This window comes from Plutella xylostella, chromosome 15 (assembly GCF_932276165.1).
Source record: "Plutella xylostella chromosome 15, ilPluXylo3.1, whole genome shotgun sequence".
Classification (NCBI taxonomy): Eukaryota; Metazoa; Arthropoda; class Insecta; order Lepidoptera; family Plutellidae; genus Plutella; species Plutella xylostella.
Window position 1 is genome coordinate 6,793,930 of NC_063995.1, and position 19,654 is coordinate 6,813,583.

Here is a 19,654-nt window from a genome sequence, read left to right on the forward strand (position 1 = left end):
GGGACCATCGGCTCAGTAGTCAGGGTCACTAACCACTACGCCATTCGGTCGTTCGTTAGTGATACTTACCGGCTTTTAATAGTTTCAAAGCATCAAAAACAGCCGGGGTCAATACTTGGCATCCTCTAGGCTCTGTGACAACGGCAGTTTTATTAACCGCTGCTGTAGAGTAAACTCAGCGTTTACTCGATTATGTAGATTGAATTATTATTGACAAAGCCCACGACAAACGCATTTTTGCATAATAAGTAATGCATAATGCGTTCTTTATTTCCGCACGACCATCGCTCGTCGCGTGATGCAATTACTATTATCTCATCGAGCCGATTTATGCTTCGAGCAAATCAGAGTAATATTGCTTCAGTCAACGACTTGTGTAGAATTATTTGGGTTACAACAATAATTAATCAACCGTAACGACTGATTAAATATTAGTAACAGAAACAAAGCAGTTGCCTAGGGTGCTTATTTGGGAAACCCGGTTGGGCGAAGCATGAATAGGCCAAATTGTCGAGTAAGCGAGTAGAGTACCTAACCTAGGTATTGCACGTACCTATAGTAGTAGTTTTTGGTCCCTCAATTGTTACTTAAGCATACGTACCTATACGTATATTTTATGATTCGTTTCAAGATTCCCACAATTAGAAACAAATGAAATTGCAAAAGCTTTGAAATATGTAGGTAAAAAAATATCTAGGTACTTACTTGATGATTTGAAGTCGAGTCATATTGTTATCTATAATTTATAATCAGAATCTTTAATGTTATAATCTAGCTACATATTAGTAGGGCTGTAAAACGTAAGTATTAAGTATAAAAACCACTTTGGTTCCATCATCGGCGCGATTATTCCTCAACCACTTTGTGGTCATACTAATTTATTCTTATCATGAAGGTGTCGTATGTTATAATTTATAATATACCTAGGTGTTCGATACTTAATGACTATGTTTATAACTTAAACTAGCTTATACCCGCGAGCTTCGCTGCTTTAAAAAACCGATGAAAATTTGAGGATAAAATAAATATAAATAAATACATTTGGGACATCTCACACACGGCCATCCGACCCCATGCTAGGCAGAACATGTGTTATGGGTGTCGGACAGGTGATATATCTACACAAATACATAGATAGATACATACTAAATATAAATATCAACACCCAAGACCCGAGTACAAATATCTGTCTTTAAACAAATATCTGCCCCAGCCGGGAATCGAACCCGAGACCTTCGGCATAGCAGAAAAAGACGACGGTTTCATTTTGATGCTCTGTGAATTTTCGCCTAAATCAGCTGAATGGTTTTAGTTGAAGGAGTTATAAATCTATTTTCGTAATTAGTTATAATATTTGTAGTATACTTACTTACCTATGTACACTGTACACTTATATTATAAAAAGGAAATATTTGTATTTTTGAGTGTTTGTGTGTTTGTTACTCTTTCACGCTAAAACTGCTGAAAATATTTGTCGGGAAAATATTGAATAAAGTATCGAATTAGTGAAAGTAGGTACTTCGTGGGAAAACTCAGTAAGTACGGTCAGGTGCAGAAAAACCTGACCCACCTATCATACTAACAATGCTTCTGAGGGGGGTCAGGTTTCTCTGCCCCTTACTGTACCTAACCAATTATTGAATGGGTCAAGTAACCAATTACTCCCCAATTTCATCTTAAGAAAGTAATTTTATCCAGGGTCGAAAAAAGCTACATTCAGCAAATTTTCAGGAAAATCTTACCTACTTTCAGTGATGAAATTTAAAATAATGCTGACAAACGGGATTCTGACGTCGAACTCATGTAGGTATGCCTTCCACATGCTTGAGAAGAGACAAAACATAAGATAATTATACATAAGTTGCTTTAGGCGTGCAATAAAAGGCATTATGTTAACATTTTTGAAAATTTAATCCATAATAAGTAAATTGTGAATTTATTTACATAGATCGTTGGGGCTCAGGATTTTTAAAGCATTTTCATCAGGCACGGGTTTTATCTTAGAACTTAATAGATAACCATCAATATACGAGTATTCCACCTCTATAGTTATTTGTGTTAGTAAAAATATACATGGAAATGTTAGTAAGGATCAAGATAGAATAGGAATATAAGTACAACCTTATCACAATATAATAAAAACCTAAATGGAAAACCATATTTTTGTATTATTAAGAAAACAAACCTGCTAATACTTTTGTACTCAATTGAAAGCCAACAATAATGAAAAATGTAACTAAAACCAATTATTAAACACAATAAACAGAAAAAATCCTTATCTAAGCTTACAAAATACACTTATCATTTTAATACACATCTAACGGCCCATATCAATTTGGTATTCAGTTTTTCTTAACAGCTAACCTAAGTATATACATTGATAACATCACACGGCTTCTCATTAGCCGGGTCCACACCAGACGATCCTACGCGATCCAACAATATACGAACAAGATAGTCCGCATTTGTTAATAAGTGTCAAACCGTTTCAAGTTCAACCTGATGACTTGACTACCATTGATGAAGTGGACTACCATTGTACCAATAAATGAAGACAAAAATCTTCTAACAGAACTAATTCAAAATAAGAGCTCAGTGGCAGAAGTTAGGTGTTAATTGTCGAGACGTTTCTTTTGCGCTGACACTTCATCTTGTTTCCAATGTAGCTTGTAATAATTAATCTTATTAATCAAGCTATAGAAGAGGTTTACTTAACTGAGGACTCCCATCATTAAGATGCAACCGTACTTTAAGTTGAAAAAATATATGTTAATGTTAGACGCTCCATCTAGTTCCTGTTACAATGGTATTAAGTATTCTCTTTATTTTGTTGTTGTTTCTTTTTCTTTTTTTGTCTTATTATTCTGTCTCAGTGTGTCAAATAAATGTATCTTTCTTTATTTTTTTGCTTCTTTCAATATCGTTGAATCGTGTGGTTGGATCGCATTGGATCGTCTGTCCCGGCTGCTACTGGACTGCTGCATCAGCCCTCCGGGAACAGCTCCTTGTACGTGAACTTGGACGTGATCTTGTTGGCCATCTCCGTGAAGATCTCCCCGAGGCTGCGCTCCAGCACCGGCCGGATCTCCTCCAGGAACACCTGGAGACAGGGGGAAAATAAACCCAATATTATATTAAATATAATACACTTATAAGAAAAGAAAAAGTTGCAGTGAGGAAAGCATCAAATTACTCGTAAACGGAAAAGGCTATGTTAATAATGCCGCGTTTAACAGCACTTCAGAATATTTCCAACCAAACAGAGACGATGGGGGTGTGGGTGGAGACGATGGGGATGTGGGGAGAAGAGGGCAGGGCCTTCTTAAGGGAAATCGGCAGACGCTTGAGGAGTCGTGGTCTGGGATCTTCTTCCGGGGCACACCTGATGCAGAGGCTATCCCTGGCTGTGCAGCGTGGTAACGCTGCCAGTGTCATGGGTACCTTTGGGTCGGGTGTGGCTCGGAGGGGTATTTTTGATTAGTTAGTTATAATATAGTTAGTAAGTATATTTGTATATTATAATAATTATTAATTTTTTTGACGAAACTTCTAGTGGATTTAATGCATGTTTGTGACTTATATGTTTTTATCAATAAATGTATAATAAAAAAAAACCAAACATGTAAATATTGTGTATGAAAACATTGGGATTGTAAGTGGAACTTTTTCAATGCTCGTGAGTGTATAAAAGAGAAGTTAACGGACAATATAGCGTCCTCTCATTCGTACTCTTACTATGAAGGAAAACATCGTCAGGAAACTTGCAAATGTATATAGATTTGTGAGCCCAGTGGATCAGCATGGGCAGTCCAAGTTTAGAAATGCAGTTCAAAGCTATATTGGATATAAATAAATAAATAAATATGTGGGGACATCTCACACACGGCCATCCGACCCCAAGCTAGGCAGAACCTGTGTTATGGGTGTCGGTCAGCTGATATATGTACACAAATACATAGATAGATAGATACTAAATATAAATATCAACACCCAAGACCCGAGTACAAATATCTGTCTTTAAACAAATATCTGCCCCAGCCGGGAATCGAACCCGGGACCTTCGGCATAGCAGTCAGGGCCACTAACCACTACGCCATTCGACCGTCATATGCATAAATATCCTTATGAGAGAGCCAGGTGCGGGCGGACACCTGACATTTTAATCGGCGGAAGGTTGTAAGGTGGACAAAGGTGACATTGAAACAGTTGTATTGCTGTTGGGTGGACAGATGAGACACCTCGTAGATAGTCAGATGATATCAGGGAGGTTTCGAGGAACAATATACATTAAAGATAAAAGATAAAGATAAAATACTCCTTATTGCACACAAACAGAATCAGTTTTACAAACATAGAAAAGAAATAGTAATATTATAAGATGGGCTAATAATAGGTAAGCTAAGCCTTCCCCATAGATGTCTCAAATGAAAAGTTAAAAGCTCATACTGATGCAGGAATGCAAGCGGTAATAATTCGGCACTGAACATTTGCATTGGGTCAAAGAATGCCTTAATTGAATGAAGAAGGACGTATACCATGCCCCGCGGCGTCATAAATGTAAAATTACAAAGTATTATTGGTTGCCCTCGTAAATCTATAGTGTTAGCAGGCTCTAAATATCACATGATGTGACCATAAACATATCATGATAATTATCCCCGATACTCACATTAGAGTTCTCACTGATCACGCGGTTGGTGGCGGGCCCCAGCACTGGGTCGCCGTCGAACAGGTTGGTCAGGTAGATGTTGGACTGGCCGACCCTCAACTTGACCTTGAAGGGGTCGAAGGTCAAGTACTCCTCGTCCCCGCGCGTCTCCCGGTGACCCCGCATCGTCACGTTGCAGGCGTAGTCCTCTGTAAACAGAAAAGGGCACGGTTGAATGAAGTCGGAGTAGTGAGTTTGTGATCGGGATTCATGGATTAACATTTATTTTTGGATATTAAATTAAATTTATTTATTTTCACAAATTTGCAGTGTATGTATTGTTTCCAAATTTGGTTGGATATTTTAAAAAATTAAGTGAGTCTAGTATCCTAACTAATATTATAAATGCGAAAGTAACTGTGTCTGTCTGTCTGTCTGTCTGTCTGTCTGTCTGTCTGTCTGTTACTCTTTCACGCCAAAACTACTGAACGGATTTGAATGAAATTTGGTATACATACGGTCTAGACCCTGGGAAAGAACATAGGCTACTTTTCATCCCGGAATTCCCACGGGAAAACTTTTTAAGGCGAAGCGAAGCGCGCGGGAACAGCTAGTAGTAAATAAATTCTAGGTTACGAAGAGGTACATTGGTGCAGTGCAGTTGTGTATAGGCACAAATTCATAACTGAAAGTAGATTAAGGTGCACCTAAAGGCTAGTTCCTTACGGGCTAATGTAATAGGAGGTTAAACCTCTCAAAGAACCGATAACCGATGGGGTAAATTAGGCGTTAAAGTGACGAAGACGCGTTGAAATTACGGTCATTTACGGTCTACAAATAAGAAATTGACAAGATTAATCGGAAATAGATTCTTGCGCCGTGAGAATGATCGAATTTAAAACAATGGGAGAATTTGGTGGCGGCATTTTGTAAGTGGAACTTTTTCATTGCTCGCAAATGTATAATGCAACAAATATATTAATTTATGTACTTATACTTACCTATTTATAGCACAATCTGAAGACGATCGCTTAAATTTGCAATATTTAACCTTCATGCAAGTAAAATACGTGCTCATGAAATCCGATGAAATGTTTGTTCTACAAATTACGCAAATGAGAGCGACCTTGACTTTTTAATAATGTGATAGAATAATTAAAATACGCATTTACACGGTTTATCAATGAATTTGGTCTAATAGTTGACCGAACGGGTCAGCTGATGATAAACACGGTCATCAATGAATTATTTTAGTAATCTTAGTGGACATGAGTGATAGTTTACTGAACTTACATGTTTTTTGTTCAGTCTACTATTTTGTTGTTTGCTGCAAAGATATCTCAGCGCCTCTTTAGTAAACTTTTAATTGAAGAGACTGGTATGTCTGTTCTGATTGCTGGTGATGATAACAAGCATACAGGATGGGAGTAAATCAGAAGGGATATTCCCGAAGGCCGGCGAATATACACATACAGACATACTATTACATCACGACCCATCACGTCCCCACTGCTGGGGCACGGGTCTCCTTCCAATGAAGGAGGGGTTTTAGGCCTAGTCCACCACGCTGACCTAGTGCGTGTTGGTGGACAACTACTATTTATACTATACATACATACTATTTACTATACATTATTATAATAAAGTAAAGAACCTAACTGCTCTAAGCTCAAAAGGAGCCTCCTCCAGTTTCGTTTCACCTGTTCCTTATAAGCGTCTACGTCAGTGACTGACTATAGCCAATCCTTTCACCACTATGACGAACCTTTATCTAGCGTCCACCAACACAATAAGAAGAACTAAAAGAAGATGACCACACCAGGAAAACTTTTTTTTCGCTCATAGCTCCTTTAATAGGAGTTTCTCATTATATCAGGTATAGTATATGGTAATGGTATCATGGTATGTCCAGCCTTAGGAATGTTCTGTCTAAATCCCCCTCCTAAACAAACGGATTCTATTATTTTCTGATTGGAGGCGAAGTTGCTATACGTGGCTCTTTCGAAGGGAACCTTTGTACATATCCCCTTGATTTAAGCTCAGCCGGCCTAGCTCCCGAGTAAACTGGAGCAGCAAGCCTGAGCTATATATAATAGCTGATATAGGCGCACTGTTGGTCCAAGAATTGAGCATCTCGTTTCTATAGTAGATAGAAATGCCGCAGGAGCGACGAAGTCTGCAAGAACCTGCGCCAACTACAGTCAGGCGACTGGAGAGCGACTGCAGGATAGACACCAGTGGTGACTTCTTGTGTCTGAGGCCAAGATATACTTCGGGTCGCTGAGCCAGCGGAGTAAGTAAATATAGAAGATGGATAGCTAACAGCTTATTATTATTATTATGTAAACGAATACTCACTGAACTGGCCAGTGATGTTCCCGCGGCCCTGCAGCCGCAGCAGCAACACCTGGATGTCCATCTTGTACTTGCCGCTGAACTCCAGCTTCGGGAGCAGCAGCTTGAAGTCGAACCGGTTCTTCGTCAGGTCGGACCTGGAAATTGAGAATCAAGGATTGTTATTTTTAATTTAGTAGCAGTTGAGGTGTGAACTATGCCGACAAGATCGCGCAGAAGAATAATCGCTGCAATATGCTGCATGCATAATGTGGGGACCAGCCATGATATTTTCGGTCTCTGAGTTAACAAATGTCAAAATACGATTATACCCCTAGGGCGATTTTTGAAATAATCAGATATACCTATATCATTAGGAATTACATATAACTACATGTCTATCTCAGTGTCTAGTCTATCTTATATGTATAAGGAAAGCCAAGAACGGAGTGTTGTGGTGCTCCTTGCAAGGGGATACCTCCATTACTTACTAGATTAGTGTTCATTGATGAATTGACACCTCTTGCCTGACCCCATCACCATTCACTTATGTAACAAATCTAGTCCAACTCTAGCATTTGTCAGGTCTCACTTAGCCTTTCTCACATGCTTGTACATTATAACTCAATGGTTTTATACAAAGAATCCCTTGTGTGGACCCTTACTAAAATCCACAATCAGTTGAGAGGAAGACCAAAAAAAACATGGCTTGATGGCATGAAAGAAAATAAGAGACGGTGCGGAGTGAATGAGGATATAACAGAGGATAGGGTAAAATGGCGTGACATGATGCACAAAGCCGACCCTAAATAAGGAAAAGGCAAGGAAGAAGAAGAAGATGAACCGCTAATTTTACGGGACTTTAATAGAACGTATAACAAGTTCTCACCTGAGTTCCTCAATGACGAAGTTGCTGGGGCCCCTGACCTTGACGTCGTTGACGACGGCGGTGAGCTTGGCGCCCTGGGGCCCGCGGGCCAGAGCGATCTGCCCCAGGGACAGGGGCTCGATGCCCGGCACGTCCAGCTCTGGGATACCCTGGAATAGAGGACACGGGAGGGGTTTAGAGATGTGGGGAAATTGGTTCGCAAAAATAACATAGAATAGAACAGCTGCTGATGACTGAGTCATCGAGTAATTTTGCCTGATATTTTCTATATTAAGTTAGGCTGTTAAGAAATCCGATAGGGAGGGTGCACCAATATTAAACTCACTTGTTACCACTTAGGTACTTTTTTATTACTTTTACAAGATTTTCACCGGAACATTCCACAGTTAATCATATCTATATCTATCCCGATCATAATATTTATCCCGAAGAACTATTTCTGACAGTTTTGGACCATGTTTATAAGAGAAACTTGATCAAAACTTATGACTGGATCTATGTATACAGTACCTACATCCTACGATATAATTATTTTACTTATTGTATAATTTATGTAAGGTAGGTATGCTCCCATAATCTGTTTGTTAGTCTTTTCCAACTTTGGTTAAACAATATATTTATTTGCTTGTTAATATTATTGCAAAACTAAAAATTGTTTTATAAATTGTTTTTAAAAATAGCGCAGATAAATATAGTTGAAGATAGAAGATCGGCAGAAACTACAGTCAGCAGAATCTGACGAACATAAACAATCTTAAGTTTGCTGAAACGAGCAAAACTGTAAAGTGCAACTCGACCTGCATTTGCACCTAATTAAAACTTAGTTCGCTCATTCACGTTTTAAGTCACGCGTATTGAAATTAATTTATAGGTTGTATTGGCTGCAGTGCGTTGTACAATAGTGTGTATTTACAAACAGCCACGCAACACGCGCCGGCGTTACAGCATCTGCCAGCGAAGACGATTGCCTCAAACTACGAATTAGCTCTACCATGCAATGGTACTGTGGTGCAGCGTACAGTTCCCTTTTAAATATCTGACAGATTTTTCAGGTGTCTGGCACGTTCAATAAAAACATTGGCCCTTTACAAGGCGGACTTGCATGCTCAATGGTCTACCCGAACTGCTCACGGTTTTTTCAGAATTAATATTTGAACACGATATAAAAATGTAATGTATTAGTAGATATTTAATTAATGTATGTATAGTGACCCGCGCGTATCAACAAAGCTTGCGGTAATTAACAAGTTAAAGTCATGATTATTTTCATTGGACCTTTCATAATTATAGTTGTTTGTGTATAAATATAAATATAAATATACATATAAAGGATTAGTTAGCCCTTCCAGCCAGTCTTTTGGATCAATATCTCTTGTTATTTCGGTGTACTACAGACAGGTAAAAGTAGATATAAAAAAAATATCTATAACCAATAAAAAATAGTGATCATGCAGGCATATAAATGATCATGAGATTGGTTATAATATAAAGAATATGAAACAATATGTAGGTACTTGATGGATAATCAATAGTAAAACGGTGATCTATGATTATTTATAGTAAAACGGTAGCTTTTCACGGCTCTTCAGACCTACTACTTATATCTAGTCTAGACTTTTCAGCCGATCGATTTCAATAAGTTTATTTTGGTATTTGCATCTATCGTCTTGACACACTTGCCACGGGAGTTGGGAAATGTCGACAATGACATACTTTCCAATCTGCTACATAAGCGAACAATATTATTATAACTCTTTATTGCCACTCAAGGTCACAATTAATTATTTATTCGTTGATAAATATATACCACGTGCAAATTTCAAGTTATTAAATTGTAGCACAAATACGGTGTGAAAAGTGGGGTGAAATATACTTAGAGGTCCGTGGTTTTGCTTGTATAATATTAGGTATCAAGTCATCTTATTGTCTCTTTAGTCCTTACCTATATTCAAACTAGATATTTAATAGCACCTCCCCAAGTAATTTCATCTATAAATATATATTTTAAAAAATATTCGCCATACGTAATTATGATCATCCGTATGAATCGAGTTATCGAGTTTTAGTGATTTCAAAACACTTTTTACTGCTGAACATCCTGAAGTTTCACTTATACAAAATTGGACATTACAATAATATGAAAAACCTGCGTAAATCTATTAAGATAACATTAAATTGCCCTGTAGGGTAATTAAGTTTGGGCAATATCTATCGTTAGACGCGATGTCCGCCGCCGCCGCTCACCGGCAGGACTCAAGGACTGGTGTTGCCCAACCAGCTCCACACCACTAAACTATAGCGACATGTCTGTTTGACAACTACTTACGAATTCACTCACGAGGAATGAAAAAGTTCCAGTGACAATAGCGCCAAATAACTCCTAAAAGGAAAAGACTACTTGCAATATTGAAGTCATCAAAATATGCCAACTGAAAACGTAAATATTTTGATTAAATTCTAAATTAAATGTTTGATAAAATTGCGGTCTAAGCGGATTTTGTAAGTGGAACTTTTTCATTATTCGTGAGTTATATTTATTAATGCAATACTGAGTTGTTTAAATTGTAAGGGCTTACCGATTACTCTGTTAATTAGATGGAGTAAGTTTTTTTTAATATAATAAACAGGCATAAGTATAATCATTTTACAATTTGGTTTGACAGCGCCATTAAACCGGAATGGTTTGTCTTGGCACATGAAACAAATACAGTTATAGTTATAGACGTATACACACAATGATACACGTAGCCGTAGATTGAAGTCAACGATTTTTTAAGAGGAGAGTATAGCACTTGCTCGTCCATACAAAAGAGAAAACATTTACTACTTCTAAATATTATACAATCTCCATGTTTTTAGTATGTTATTGACACAAGGAATTACTAGGTTTATAGCTTTTCCTTTAGCTTAACTTATAGCCACCTCAAATAATGTTATTTTTCTGATCAAAAGTTTGTTGAAACAAGCTGGTTGTAACAATAAAAATGTTTTTTTTTAAAGCGAAACCTATTTATCTAACCCTATGAAGTAGTCATAGAAAAGTTACAGGACGTTTTAACTGTTGAACTGTTTTGTCCCTCTCTGTCAAAGAACAAATTCGGTATCTGTTTTTATAATTTTAAATTGGCTATGCTAACTTTCTGAACAAGAATGGAATGCTTAAAACCGTTTCGAGGAATATGCTTTCTGTACAATTTCTAGTTATCAGATTTTAAATTAAGTCTCTATTTTTTTAATTATTCAATAAAAACTAAATACCTTCATTTGCCCTTTCTATTTTTTGTAAATTAGGATTTATGTACAAAATGCCTACAAATTGTGGTATTTTTCTCCTACATTCCGAAAATAACGATATTGAATGATGAAATATGAAAAATGCCCGCCGACAAGTGAGGGGTTAACAATGATATGATTTTAGAGTTAGATGACAATGACATTCTACCTCACTGTTGTTGTTGTACCTGACTGACGTTAAGTGACACTTGCTTGTTTTTTGTGGCGCAGGCAAGGATAAATCCTATTATGCTTATGTAATGTTATGTGACGTCATAGATACATTCAGCCGGCCAAATTTTAAATAAATATCAAAAATAGTTGTAATGAATAAAATACAAAAATAACGAAATTACTTTCTTAAAATGGTCAAAATAAATTATAAAAAATACATATCATAGATTGGTAGCATGGCCAATGAGGCGTTTGTTAAAAAAAAAAAAAAGTTCCTTTTTGGAGAAATAGATGGCGTTGTCTGGGGTTGTACCAACTTTCAAACCCTCAGAACACACTCAGATCACAATATTATTCTGTGAGGCTAACGAAATGTGAAAGTGACGTAGGTAGGTAGAATTGTAGTATTATTTTCTCTATGATGTCGATGTCACTGTTGCTTCAGCGTTCAGTGCGATTGTGCGTACAGCCGTTCTTTTCAAGTTTTCTCAGTTTCCTTGTGTTTCTCCTGTATTAATTGAGTTGTAGTTGAGCTATCTGCTCCTCCTCCCTTGATACTGTAGAGTTAGTGCACTTGAGATGATGTCCTTTATTTTTACAAGTTGCGACGGCACACATTCTCATCTTGTCTTGTAAGTATTTCTTTGGGATCTTATTTAGGATCATACAATAAATAAAAATAGAAAATCAGTTCTCGCACGCAGCACCCGTTCAAACGGCGCGCATAGAGAAAAGAACACTACGTGACGGCGCGGGTAGAACTATTCACAGAATACTTAGCACTATCCCAAGCCACATGCAGTCTGAGCCTCGGAAGGATGGCTCGCGCTACCACCCGACATTTAATCACAACTAGTGAGTTCTTATTCTGAGTTTAGTACTCTTTGCTCTCTATGTAATTTTTGACAGTTGGTACACTGCGTTTTCACGCCATCTATCGGCTTACCCAAAAGCTCAACTGACAGCTGTCAAGGAAAACGGCTCATTGAAGGTTGTTGGAATTTGAGACACTATAGAACTTCCACTATGTTATTGCATCTTTGACGTTTCCTGATGTCTGGTAAGTAAAGTTGGTTTTCCTTTGCAGTCATCAAATATGTATGGGATTTCGAATGTCAAAAAACCAATAATATACTTAATGGACAGAGTATAATTAGAATATTTTTTAATTTACTGCTCTCGTTAATTGAATTAAAAAAATTAAAGATCGGCTCTTCTACGATTTTATGACGTCGTTGGCTTTCTCACGAAATTACAAAAGTTACAAAAGCCTTTGAATTTATAAGAAGTCTATTCTATTCTATTCTATTCTCTGTGGGGGTGTAAGTACCTGCACCTGGCTCTCTCGAGTGGAACCTTTGTGCATATCCCCAAGGTCTAAACTGCCTTCCTAAGCTTGGACCATTACCCACCACGCTGGTCCACTGCGGGTTGGTGGGTTCACATATCTAGATGTGCTAAATCTAGATATGCAGGTTTCCTCACGATGTTTTCCTTCACCGTAAGAGCGATGGTATACATTGTACTTAAGTTAAAAGAACTCATTGGTACATGTCAGCGCCGGGATTCGAACCCGCATCTCTTGATTGAGAAGCGGGAGCTTAACCGACTGAGCTACCACCGCTCTGACTTAACCGACTGAGCTCTTATAAGAAGTCATGTAAGTATGTTGTTTGTATGCTTTATCTGCACCTAGTCATTTTTAATTTACAATCTTATCGGTTTAAAACTTGTACAAATAAAGTGGTTCATGTAGGCATTGTATCCATTTATGGAGTGTATCACTGTATGGCAGTCATTTTAACGAAAAAAACTTACAGAATGTATAAATACGTAAATAATGATCGATATTAAGTAAGAAAAAAACAATTTTATTTTTATACCTATGTATATTTTTATTATATGTTAGTACATGAAAATAATGATTTAATATCATGTTACTCCAATTTCATTATTACTCAGGATCTTTGCCTTTATTGGGATTATCTGGCTTTTGTGGGTCAGGGTCAGGTGTTTGATCATCGACAGGTTTTGGGCCAGGGCCGGGACTTGGGCCAGGGCTAGGATTTGGGTTAGGGCCAGGATTTGGGCCAGGGCTAGGATTTGGGTTAGGGCCAGGATTTGGGCCAGGGCTAGGATTTGGGCCATTGCCAGGATCAGGCCCTGGCTGATTGTCTGGATTTGCCGGTTGCTGCTGCGGTTGAGCTGCGCCTGCAGTAATCGTAAACATCGACCCACATACTAGAGGGATTGATAATGTATTGGTACACGGGCAGGTGCAGGGTGGCGTGCTCGGCGTACTGGGCTGGCTCGGGGTTGTACTGGGCTGGCTCGGGGTTGTACTGGGCTGGCTCGGGGTCGTACTAGCCGGGGGGGTAGCCGGCATAGGGGGCGGGTATGGGTACGGGAATGGGTAAAAGCAAGGCGGGTAGCAAGGGTACCCGCAGTTGCCATAGCATGAGGCCGCGCTGCCACACTGCGCCGTCAACTGAAAACAAGGTAAGAATTCATTCAATCTCACTAAAAATATCACATGAACACTGTTGAGTATACTCGTAAAATTCATTTAATTTGATGACACATTTATTGGCAATTTAGTAAATTCATTTTTTCATGAACACAATAACCGCAAAATTAATTATTAAAATTATATTTACCAGCACCAAACAGAAGGCCGCTAAAGCGGCAGTCAGCTTGTCACACTTCATTGTTGACTTCTCGCTGCATCGCACACTGTTATATACTTGTAGCAAGCCTGATCGAATATGAACCGAGAGTGAAGTGCGATAAACATAGGCACATCCTTTGTCAGGGGAAATCGATACAGGTGCAGGTGGTCTATCTGTCTGGCTCCGTTTAAATCTCTTGCTAACCACTTTCCGATAAAGATATGTTGTAATAAGTTAAATAAAGAAGTATTCAAAGTTAGATGCTCTTGACATATTTTCATATCTATGAATTTTATAAATTTATATATTCTCATGTATATCTATTGAAATAGATAATGCTTTCTGGTTTAATCATTGCGAGTGCTAAATTGCATGCTGTTGTGGTTATCGTAGAGATAACACTAACATCAGTTTGGCACCACCCTGATAAAAAAAGAACCTGCCACTGAGGGTTGTTTATTGCATTTGTAAGGGAGCGGATCTTTGCGATTCTAGTGAAATAATTATTGAGGAAAACATTTGCTATCGCTTGTGGCGGCATAATTCGACACTGGCATTCGGCATTGTGCCTATAAGTTTGAATCTACTTATAGAAAATTTAGAAAAAAGAAAAAGCTATAAACCTAGTAATTTATTATGTCGTTAAAATTCTAAAAGATCATACAGATTGGATAATGTTTAGAAGTATAAAAACGTTTCCTCTTTTTGTATGGACGAGAAAGTGCTCTCTCTTCTTAAACGGTCGGCTCGATCCTTACGCTAGTAGTGTAGCATGGGTAATTACATAAGTCCTAGGGGTAGAAAAGCTATTCCAGACAACCTTTGATATACAGTTATATTATTTTCGCAAAAACCCAAACAATATAAATATTATGGGTATTATTTTTTTTATATACATATATATATTATATAAGGTGGACTTAGGGATATAACCATTTTCTACCACCAATCTCCTCAAGCCGTTGTGAAAAACATATTAATTTATTATCTTCAAAAAGCATTTGTATTCAATATTTCTATAATTCTTTCTATTATATATTTATGTTTGTAGAAATTCCTTCGCTCAGATAACACTCGACGCACCTGCGCACTATCAAACGAGGTTTTGGGCTATCGTAGCTGCCAGCCCTCGTATAAATAGGCTGTGATGTGGTAACTTCAACATACTGCAACCAGCACAACCATGGGCAAGCTGCTAGCATCACTGGTATTGGCTGTGGCCGTGTTAGCCATGGTAAATATTCACGTTGAAGATGTTATTACTTTAAACAACATCATGATCAGCCCGTAAGCGTCTATAGTTGAGCCTAGGCTTCTCTTAAGGAGTGCTACAGCACCATTTCCTCGACTTTCCTCATTCATCCAATTCAGGGTACCAAAGGTCGTTGGTTCATAGGGCAGTAGGGCGTCGCTAATCTTGACTGTTCTATCCAATCAAATATTTTTATTGTTTTTATGTTCTCACGCTCACATTAAAACATCTTTACAGATCGCCGAACTAACTAGTGCACAATGTTGCACTAGCGGCAACTGTGGCTACTACAACTTCAACGCCCAATCAGGATTCTCTCAAGGGGGCAGCTGCCAATCAGGATGCTCTCAGGGTGGCGGCTGCCAATCAGGAAGCACTTCGACGGGCGGCTGCCAATCGTGTCAGAGTGGTCAGCAGACGGGCAGTTCCTGTCCCACGCAAACTTACAACATCGTGATTCCTTCTGGGGGTTCTGTGACGGTGTCTCAGGCGTGCAACCCCTCTATGGCCTCACCCTCCACCACCCCCTCTTGTACAGCAGCGCAAACTCCAGCTCAAGGGCAATCATAAATGACGAACCCTCATCTATCATGACTCATGATCACAACATATGAACGCTGAAGTTTTCGACCGCTGAACCGATATAGATAAAATTTGACTAAGAACACTGTCAGTCAGAAGTTAAAACAGTAAAACCGTACTTATGGCAAACGTAAAACTATTTACTGATCGGTAAAAAATAGACGTTTCTTAATACATTAATTGAAAATTCTTATGTGAATATTTTTTTATCCCTTGAAGTATATAATTTTGATAATTATTTACCATTGATTTACATACCGTAGCCACAGAATACTTATATATATGTAACAATCTAGTAGTATGTTTACTCTGCTGACACTAACCTTACTGATCTTGGGCCGGAGCTCCTCCACTGAGTTGATGATGCATTTGTTCAGGTGAGGATCATTCCGGTTGCACACTTTAATGAAGGATGCTGAAAAAAATGTATTTATTTAGTTATTCACTCATTGCAAAATAGAACTTTGATATTACTGGTAACTCGTAAGCAAAACATGAAATAAATATGTGGGTAAAGGAATGAGTTGTTTTTGTGCTGATTACGAATTATTCAGGAAAAATCAGATACCTATCAGCAAGGCTGAATCCCAGAACGAATTGTAAGATGGGGTTCATACCAATGGGGTAAATAAAAGTTTCAAAAACTTTAAGTATATAGGGTTTTGATGAAAAGCGAAAGGGGTTGACTCTGGAGATCATCCTGAACAACTGTTGCTCCCATAGTAAACAGTGACGTAATCAGCAAAGTTGCTATGAAAAGCAAAATTTCCATCGCTATTTTCAAAAGTAGTTCAGATTGATCCCCTGAGTCACCTATTTTCAGCCTAATATTTTTGATAGACTATTCTGATCAACGTTTGTGCCCAGCAGCGTTCGATTACTGGAGGCTTGCTCTAGCTTAACTAAAAACGAAAGAGCTGCCATGAAATTGGTACGTTTAATACAACGTGATAAAGTTGGGCAGTCGCAGCAGCCTGAAGGGCGGAATATCTGTTCTTCGTTTGCCGTAAGGTGGAGTGACCCACCAGTGGAGCTGAGTATGCAGTAAGTACGTGTTGTTTGTTAAACTAATGTTATTCTTCTATCGATATGGCATTGTTTATACATGTAATGTTACAAAGATGACAGATTTGTTTATAGCCTAAATAAATGTTGAACCATTATATCACATAAAACCCTTCCTTCATTGGAAGGAGACCCGCTGTCCCAGCAGTGGGGACGTGATGGGTCGTGATGATATTACATAATGCATAATTTATGAATGCATTTTTTATGGAATTTAATTTCCCTTCATGGGGATGTGAAGCTTGAGCAGAAAAGCCACTCAGTACCTAAGTACTTATATCATGAAAATACGAGTAGGTAGATACTACAATTACTCCCTTATTTATTTACTAGGATACATATGTCAGCGTTGTATGTGTATTGGCTGACGAGAGTGCTTCATTGCTTAGTCACTGATTTTATGTCCGGCCGGTTTTTGACAAGTTATTATCTTGTTGATGTATTTAAAGGATACTTATCACCACCAGTTTTGCACTAAATGCCTTATATTATTTGAATAAATTACAAAAAAAAAAACGGTAAGTACCAAATTTGAAATAAATATATGTGGATGTCGGACAGCTGATATATCTACACAAATACATAGATAGATACATACTAAATATCAATAGCAACACCCAAGACTCGAGTACAAATATCTATCTTTAAACAAATATCTGCCCCAGCCGGTAATCGAACCCGGGACCTTCGGCATAGCAGTCTCTACACGATATTTTAGTTAGTAGGTATATGTAAGTAGCCAAAGTGTTATATTGTCCTTGAATCATTTACAGTTGAAAAAACCTCTGTTGAAAATGCTTTTGCAATTATTTCGAATTCATTCAAGCATAAAAGACACTTGACCTGTTACGAGTAGTGAAGCAAAATTGTTTTGACATGATATTGGCAATATGCAATATGGTGTTGTGAATGCTGTGATGCATTTTATTTCACTACATGTATAACGACGATGAAGTAGCCATGCTCTTATAGAAAAGATCACCCCTCTCTGTAATACTATCTCACTATAAGTAGCAAAACAAGAATTTAAAGCATATTGCACAAAATATTTTTGCTTCATGGTGCTGGTGGTATAATACGTGAGAGTGCGTGGGAACCGGTCTACGGTTACTACATCTGATCTGTGTCATGTATTCAAATACGAACCCAGTGTTTAATAAAATTACCACTTGTGATATTGAAGTAGTTTGATTATGTGCAAGCACTTTGAATTTTAAACCTAACGAACATTAAACATGTGGTACTTCTGTAGGTACTTGTGCAGGAATCCCGGTGCAACCAGTCCCGGCAGGTACCGCCGTGCGTTATGTCACTCGGATGGTATAACCACACTCAACTAGGCCACCGATCAAAACTACGACTTCTTAAAAAACAAATAAACGTCGATCAACACCGGTGCGGTTTCCAAACGTCCAATGCACTTATGAAACACGTTGCAACAGTTGACGATCAAAACTTACGTATTTCAGCTGCCAGGAAGTGCAACATGCACAGGAGCAGCGTCGGCAGCAGCATTGTGCAACGTGGGGCGGGTGGGGCTGGGCTCGCGCTGGCGAGTGGCGCGCTCGGCGGCTACTGACGCGGCGGCGGCGCGCCCGCCTCGAGCCCACCTCCCTCCTACGGCCGCTAAGGACGGAGAATGTAGGATTGGCACCTTCCGCCGTTGCGCCAGATGGAAACTCGCGCACGTGGGATCCTGGACGCGGCGGCGGCGGCGGCGGGAAGGGCTAAGTGCTGCGGACGCGGTTTCTCCGCTGCCTGGTTGCGGAATCGAGGATCTACTACTCTAGGAACCCTCCTCACAGACTTTGACGACTGACTGACAGTAGGCCCTTGATTCTGCAACGGCATGCTCTTGTATATGGCCCTATCTAGTGGATCCTTGGAACACGCTCTATATTTTCAGCAAGGTCTATCTAACTGTCGTTGTTGTAACTCGAGTTGCCTGAACAGGCAACTCGAGTTACAACAGGCAAGCAGCAACCCTGGAACAGCTGATGTAGACGGTCAGCTCATCAAAGCTCACAACTACAGTGGATGCACATACCAATAGGATTCATGGACTGTACGTTCCATATGAAAACATGGGTATGTTTATAGGTTTGAATGGGTATGACCATGTAGCGTCCAGTGGCTAAATCAAGGTTCTGTTTTGGGAAGAACGGCCATACGAGTACATAACTAAACTTATTTAATCTACAAGAGGTTATTAAACGACCACTTTTTTAATAGAAAATTATTCAACGCCCTTGTTATATTATGGGGTGTTATAATAAAACATGATATACCTAGGTTGAACATCTATAGTTAGTACCCTACTATTCATCTAAATATAACACAAACTATGTGACCGAACACGCATTGCATTGTTAGCAAGTTTCTCGACTAAACTAAATATAAAAACAAATTTTTGTCCTACTGGAACTTTTCAAGCGTCTATTTATTTAGTTTGTCTATAATAAATATACCTAAATAAAGTAGCTGAAGTAGTGCTGAAGTGCAATTCATAAAGTAAACAAAAATATATCATGTTTTTATCGGCGACGGACGTCACTGCGTAGAGTCATGGAATATTAACGGCCTCGCTTCTGCATGGAATGGACCAATATTGAAGTGCAACAATTCGCACGGACATATTCTGAATCGCTCCTCTGTCGTGTCGCAACGTGTGGTCAAGGCGATCAGCGACTCCACAAGTGGAGGGTTACTCTAGCTTCACAAAAAACGAATGAACGAGAACTGTCATGCTATCGGTACGTTTAATGCAA

General features: G+C 38.7%; 2 protein-coding genes across 3 annotated transcripts; one reads left to right on the forward strand and one right to left on the reverse strand.

Moving 5' to 3' along the window:
* Window positions 1-1,892: 1,892 nt before the first annotated feature.
* Window positions 1,893-18,545, reverse strand: LOC105381109 (circadian clock-controlled protein daywake). 2 transcript variants are annotated; one of them, XM_011550759.3, is made up of 7 exons: window positions 18,347-18,545; window positions 16,145-16,236; window positions 7,872-8,020; window positions 7,007-7,140; window positions 4,670-4,857; window positions 2,916-3,100; window positions 1,893-2,801 (listed from the first exon to the last, which is right to left on the reverse strand). In XM_011550759.3, the coding sequence occupies exons 1-6, from the start codon at window positions 18,399-18,401 to the stop codon at window positions 2,984-2,986; spliced, it is 735 nt and encodes a 244-aa protein (XP_011549061.1). In that variant the 5' UTR covers window positions 18,402-18,545; the 3' UTR covers window positions 1,893-2,801; window positions 2,916-2,983. The 2 variants fall into 2 exon arrangements, with proteins under 2 accessions (XP_011549061.1, XP_048481838.1); XM_048625881.1 differs by having other exon boundaries at window positions 1,893-2,805; window positions 2,920-3,100; window positions 18,347-18,544.
* On the forward strand, window positions 15,159-15,851 carry LOC105381108 (keratin-associated protein 5-4). The gene is made up of 2 exons (XM_011550758.3): window positions 15,159-15,221; window positions 15,477-15,851. Exons 1-2 carry the CDS (start codon window positions 15,171-15,173, stop codon window positions 15,807-15,809), a joined length of 384 nt encoding a protein of 127 aa, XP_011549060.3. The 5' UTR covers window positions 15,159-15,170; the 3' UTR covers window positions 15,810-15,851.
* Window positions 18,546-19,654: the final 1,109 nt, after the last annotated feature.